Genomic DNA, 6,885 nt, shown 5'->3' on the forward strand with positions numbered 1-6,885 from the left:
CTCATTACTTTTCTGCCACACCTCATATTATTATTATAAATAGGTGTCTAATAAATAGTTTTTCAGATGTTATGTGAACCTTTTATGACAGCCATCTGAATCATTTTCCTACCATTAACTACTTTCATGAAAAGTATTTTCTTAAAGAAATTCAAGGAAATCTTTTATACTAACTAGGGAACTATTATTTAAATATATTTGTATTTTTTTATTTTCTCCTTCAGTTCAAACAAATGCATTCTTCAGTTTTATCAAAAGAATAACTGAAAACTTATCTTGCCAGAGGTATCAAAACATTGTAATTTAGTCAAACTATGCACAAGCAAAAGGCTTAATAAATAAAGTTAATCTAGAAAAATGTATCAACAAATTCACTTTTTCCTGCAAGTGAGCTAAATTTCAATTTTTTTGTTTTAGGCTTGTATTTAAGTATTTTAGGGTGCTGAATCCAAATGTAAGTTTGTTTTTTATTTGAAATTTTTGGTCCTATTTTCTTTTATTTTATATATTTTTATTTAAACTTAAGTTTCTCTACTATTCATTTTTATTTTTATTAATTAGAATGCCTTATCTACTCATTTAATAAAATAAGTCTTACAAAACAAAAAAAAAAGAACAGTTGTAATTTTTCTTGGACAAATTAATAATTTTTGAAGTTTATCAGTTGAATATCCTAGTTGGTATATAAAGATTTTCTTGTTATTTTGGAAAAATCTGTGTGTGATACTTAAAAATGAAGTTCATTTTTTGTCTAAATATACCTAATATGAATTAGGCAAAATTATATAATCCAAATTTTTGGTTGTATTCCTGTGTAATTTGAGCTTATATTTTTTACTTTTAAATGTTACATATGCTTATTTTTACAATTAAAATTATTTAAATTAATAAATATTTATTCTTAAACCTGGCTGTACTAGCTCTAGTTCTTTTAAGTAATTAAATTATCAAATTGACAATATGATGTGGACTAACGTATTTAGCAAAAATAATGCTTACAGATTGGGTAGCTACAACAGAGACTTGAGAAAATCAGTATCTACTCCCGTCTTAACTCCCTTTGACTCAGATGATGTTGATACATCTGCATTTTTTAACAAAGGAATCAGGTTCATATTTAAAACAATTAATATCTCTTATGTTTATATGTAGTTAACTGTAGATATGGTTTAAGGAAAAGTTGTTAGAAATACAATTATTGAAGAAAACATACTAATTAGTAAAAACTTATGTTTTATTATACATAAAAATGATTTTACCGTAACTGAATATGGAGGAGATAGTAGAAGGTACGATCAAAAAGGAACAACAAATAGTTATCAACTATTTATTTGCTTATGCTTTGCCCCTGAAATTATGTTGACAATGTAATAAAAAGAAAAAAATAAGATGTACAACAATAAGTACATATAAAAACAAAATAACTCTGTATTAGATTTAAAATGAAAAGGAGAATACTGTGTTATTCCTTTTTTATCTTTTTTTTTTTTTTAATTTTTATATAATTTTTCACATATATTCAACACCTTAGTTAAATTTCTTGTCATTTGATTATCTTACATTATCAACATATTTATAGTTGTATTCATATCTTTTTTAGCCATAATGAAGCCTTGCAAAGTGGGGCGAAACATCAGTAAATAAATAGTTAATAACCACTTTTTGACCGCATCTCTGACCATCTTCTTTTTTTTTATTTTGTTGCCAATATTTGGTCTAAATTGTAACCCTTTATCAGTCAGTAATGAATTTACTTAAAATTGGATTTTATTAAAAATATTAAATTAAGAGTGATATGTTTAAATAAAAAAGATTTATTTTAAAATATAAGTGGAACTAATTAAATTTTTTATTGATAGTGATAGTACATGGAGCGTTTTTAAGAGCGTAAAGAAAAAAAGCATTTTTGAACCACCTTCAACCAGAGGATCCCTTCTGCCTGGAAAAGTTAGGTGTGTACTTTATCCATATTATAATTGTTTTATTTTTAAAAAAAAATCAAGTAAGCTTTGTACACTAATTGTTTAACTATTCTGCATTGTAATTATTTGTGTGAAGATGGTCCAAGTGATGGTTAAAAAAAAGGTTCACAAAATAGCATAAAAAGTTTTAAATAGCTATTAGTCACCAACATTCACCCCATTATTAGCTATTAGGCTATATTAGGCACCACATAAAGAGGATAGAAGTGGCTTAGTGTTCAGACTGCGTCCTGTGTGGAGATGGTGAGATGATTGCCGATCACATATTTACATGTACGGCAACGGCAGACTTAATTTCAAACAGGAGTGACGTGAATAAAGCTAAAGTATAGTGGGCTGTATGAAATAAAATGGCATAGGAAAAAATAAAATAATATTCGCCCCACTTAGCAGGACTAAATGAAAACAAGATAAATGCACAGTAAAGTATGATAATAATATATAGTGTAATTTCGGTACTCCGAACACTCCAGTAACCCGAACTAGCGTTTAAAAAAAAAAGAACTGACTATAACATTTTATTTTCAAATAGAAGTGCACATGTGTAAAGGACATTTTGAACTTTCCGATCTATAGGCAAGTGTTTGTAATCTCCATGAAAATCGAAAATGGAAATTTTTACAGTTTTGATATCACACAATCTAAATCCTATGAAAGTTTTCAAAGTATGTTTTGTCGAAATTAGAAATACATAATATCTATTTTATAAACCATTTGATTCTGTGAAACTAATTTAATTAATAGAAGATATATGTAAAATACAAATTTTACCAATTTAATTTTTTTTTTTATCACATTTTAAATAAATCCATACAAAGAGTGTTTTTAAATTTTTATTTATACTTTTTGTCACTTATAAATAAACAATATTATAATTTTAACAAATTAAATCATCACTTAGCATTCGTTACTGGGGATGTAACAGAAAACAAAACTGTAACCACCTAAAATACGGCTAGTGACCAGCAGCGATGTATTAGACTAAGAGTGATGAAAAAAAAAAAACCCAACTTTTTTAAAAAAGATTAATCTTTTGAAACTTCAAAATGTTAAATTTCTAAAACAATATGTAAAAAAAGATTAAATAAATAAGAATAGTTATGTACACCCATATTTTTGAATTTTTGTACACAATTTTTCTTTTTTTTCTTATTACTTTCTTTATTCTGTACACCCCCCTGGTCAGATTACCAAGATTACACTGTATAAACAAAATTATATAAAAAATTGACTAAGTAAATTACAAATATATATATATAATCTTGTGTTAGAGATAGACTTCAAGACTATAAACTTTTTTTGCTATAAAACAAAAGAAGTTTATAGTCTTGAAGTCTATTTCTAACACAAGATTATAAATCAATTTTTATAGTCTTTAGTTCACTGAAACACTCTTACAATCATAAATGAAATAAAAACCGTATCAGAGGTTATTGTTTTATAAAACCATGTGTTAACGTCACTTAATTGCTATTTAGAAGTGGGGATGGGTTTGAGCCTGAAGGTAAGAAGTATCTTTACATATATATAAATAGTTGACCGTAATAATTTAAAATATGAATATGGTCAGGGTTGCGATCAAAAAGGTGCAAAATAGTTCATGTTCAGTGTTCATCTCCAACGTGTTCTCTACCTTCCAAAAATGATTTGTGCCAGTGAAAAACTTGAGCTCAGAATAAAGAATGTTTATTATAAGCCTGTTTTAACTTTTCAAACTTTACACAAGCCGATTCTCCAAGCTTAACACAGAATTTTATGGCACTATGTTACTCCAAACTCCGTTTTTCCATTTTGCATGGCACAACCACTAATAGCAGTCACAAAAATCACGTAGTTAACGGAAGAAGTTGAAACTCGCACTGAGCTACGGCAGGGTGCTTGCTGATGCACATGCTCTATCCAAGGACAATGCATGATTACCAGATTGCTTGCAGTGTTGTCAGTCTCATTACTTTTCTGCCACACCTCATATTATTATTATAAATAGGTGTCTAATAAATAGTTTTTCAGATGTTATGTGAACCTTTTATGACAGCCATCTGAATCATTTTCCTACCATTAACTACTTTCATGAAAAGTATTTTCTTAAAGAAATTCAGTCCTTACTCTTCTTAACATTACTTATATATTAATTCTACCGCTGCTCTATTGGCTGTTAGGTGGTACTAATAATTTTTTACTTTCATTTGTGAACAAAACACTGGTAAAAATAAAAAGTTTCCTGGTTGCACTAATTTCCTAGATGATGATGTTCTTTCATTTAGCTTTAAGCATTTTTTATATTTCTTCCATTTCTAATCAGAAAACCTGTGACTTAAAACTGTTCTGACCTTTCGGTTTCTATCATAGTTATAAGAATATTTTGTATAAACATTTTATTTTATCTGTTAATAAATGTTGTTACGTTACTGATTAACCATTTACCAAATGAAATAAAAAATTTAATTGGTTCATTTATTTATATCATTTATAATTGCTTACAATTATTGATTTTTAAGGTGCCTCGCTGCTGAAAGTGATCCTGATTTGAAGAATTCCAACTCTGGAACTAAAACAAATTATTATGAATCTACCAATAATAGGTAAATAATATTAAATATACGAGAGCAAAAACTCTTATATGTTAACAGTTTAAATTATATATAATTGAAAGATTGCATCAATAATTTTTACTAACTCACTGCTTGTGGATTTTCGAGGCCTGTGTATCAAAATCTAATGTAATATTTCAAAAATTCAAAATGGCAGGTCTAATACGGTAATCAAAAATTTTATAAATCAATCCAATTCGCTTGAAGATAAATAATTAGGAGTTTTGGGATCACTAGATCTGATATGTGAATAACAATATCTAAGAACTTATTGTATATGTATATTCGAAGCACTTTCATTGAAAATTTCTAAAAATATATATTTCCAAACTTTGTCAAGCTCCCACATTCACAAGGGAGGCTGGATGGAATAGCTTGCTATCCTATCCGGTTGATGTCAGGGTATGGGGAAAAAATCAAAAAAGGGGCTTGAGGTGAGTGCTAGGAACTTTATTTGGTATGTATGTGTATATACCTGAGTCAGCAGGTCGAAACGTCGGCATAAAATAAATAAATATAGTTTTGTTTATTTATGTTGTTCTTTGCTGACCGCACCCCCCGACAAACTTCTTCAAGCATTAATCTACGGTCAACTATCTACATCTCATTAATAAATAAAATAGTTGTAATGCCAATAATTGAATAGATAAATATAAAATATGTAACAGGATGTCCTGCAGCAGCCTGGGCTTCAGTCATCGAGATCAGGTTTGATTTCCCAAGTTGTTAGTTACTGCTCCTTTAACTGTCAGTAACGGAGAGTGAAATTTTATAAATAGTTTTTTGATGAAGTTTTCTATTGATCCCATTTGTAGTTCCTGATGCAATTGGCTATTTCTTACACACCAACTACAGAATAAATAATTAACTCTAGTGTAAGATTGTATTTTTTATTTCAATTAATTTGGTGTAAATAAATTCTTTAAAATCTCCTCAATCATATTTGTAGTATAGTTTTTATTTAACTTTATACAATTCCAAAAATCATGTATACATGTATGTGTATATTATCAAATATACACTTCCAAAAACATTCTTTGCCTGAATAATTTAATTAACATGTATCTGAGCCAAGTACTTGAACGAAAGTTGAATTTAAAGATTATCTGTTACCATTTCTATGAATTTTTATCATATTCTATCTTCTTTGGAAATATTTACATTCATATCATTTTGTCTCATTATATAATAAAAATATTTCAAATCTAACATAATAAGCAAGAAAAGTGTGGCATCCGCTATTTTTGGCTCTGTTTTTAAAATACATAAGGGTGTGACTACCGATCCGATGTTTGTTTACTATGTGTTATTAGATCTTATGGATTGTGGAAAGTGGCAAACATTTAGATTAGGCTTTAGAATTATATTTAAACTAATCCATTTAATAACTGTTATTCTGATTGATGACAAATCTTTTGCTATGCTACTTTAGTAAGTAGTTTTTTTAATTTCTATTAACTGTATGTTTTGTTAGACTTCATATTGAAATATTTAAAATTATGTTACTTATATGAAATATCAGTGCCACATAGCACACAGTTTTATTTATTAATCTTGAAACAAATAATGATTTTATATAGTATTTATAAACTTCTTAAAATATACAACAAATTTTAATTTATCAATGTAATATAATATTTAATAATTATTTTAAAAAAATACTCGATGTATTTTCATTTTATGATTTTACTTTAGGGTTCCTAGAAAGTCGTTGGCAGCCTCTGTTGATCAAGAAGTAAAACTGAAATGGTTGGCACAGAAATTTCAGATGGATGGAAACAACTCCAGTATAAATAGCGATGGAAAATATACAAAAACGAATTCCGAAGATGAGTATCTCAGGTAAACCATTAATAAATGTTTTGCAATTAACTTTTTATCACTGACTTTTAAAAATGGGAAATTAATTTATTAATAAAAAGTTAAAAACTTAAGCCAAAAAGAACAAGAAGAAACTAAATGCAAGAGGAAAAGTAATTTATACTAGACTGTGAGAGGAAGAATGGCATAATACTGAACATAGTTTTGTGTAGGAAAAATATAAATAATTAATGGTTTTCTTTTTTTTAGGATCTTGATGTTCACTCAATAAACATTATGTTCATTCAATTACTATATTTTAGCCATGTTCCAAAATTTTATTATTTTCATATTCATGCCGTAGAGTAAAAAACAAGTTCAAAAAACAAAGAAATTACAGTGTAATCTCGGTAATCCAAACAATCGAGTAATTGGAACACATTAAATAAAAAAAATGGTATACTGTGGCACATTGAAAGTCCTTTGTCTGAGAGAAGTAGTGAAGGAGTTTC

At 27.6% G+C, this 6,885-nt stretch overlaps 1 protein-coding gene across 1 annotated transcript in view; it reads left to right on the forward strand.

The window, feature by feature from the left end:
- The first annotated feature begins 945 nt into the window (after window positions 1-945).
- LOC106683575 (uncharacterized) overlaps window positions 946-6,885 on the forward strand; it is a 14,656-nt gene continuing 8,716 nt past the window's right edge. Inside the window, exons 1-4 of the mRNA XM_014425122.3 lie at window positions 946-1,109; window positions 1,860-1,952; window positions 4,481-4,564; window positions 6,269-6,415. Coding sequence (XP_014280608.3) covers window positions 961-1,109; window positions 1,860-1,952; window positions 4,481-4,564; window positions 6,269-6,415 — 473 coding nt within the window. The 5' untranslated portion in view covers window positions 946-960. The remainder of the gene's footprint in view (window positions 1,110-1,859; window positions 1,953-4,480; window positions 4,565-6,268; window positions 6,416-6,885) is intronic.

This window comes from Halyomorpha halys, unplaced genomic scaffold (assembly GCF_000696795.3).
Source record: "Halyomorpha halys isolate HHAL.00 unplaced genomic scaffold, Hhal_1.1 Scaffold495.1, whole genome shotgun sequence".
Taxonomy (NCBI): Eukaryota; Metazoa; Arthropoda; class Insecta; order Hemiptera; family Pentatomidae; genus Halyomorpha; species Halyomorpha halys.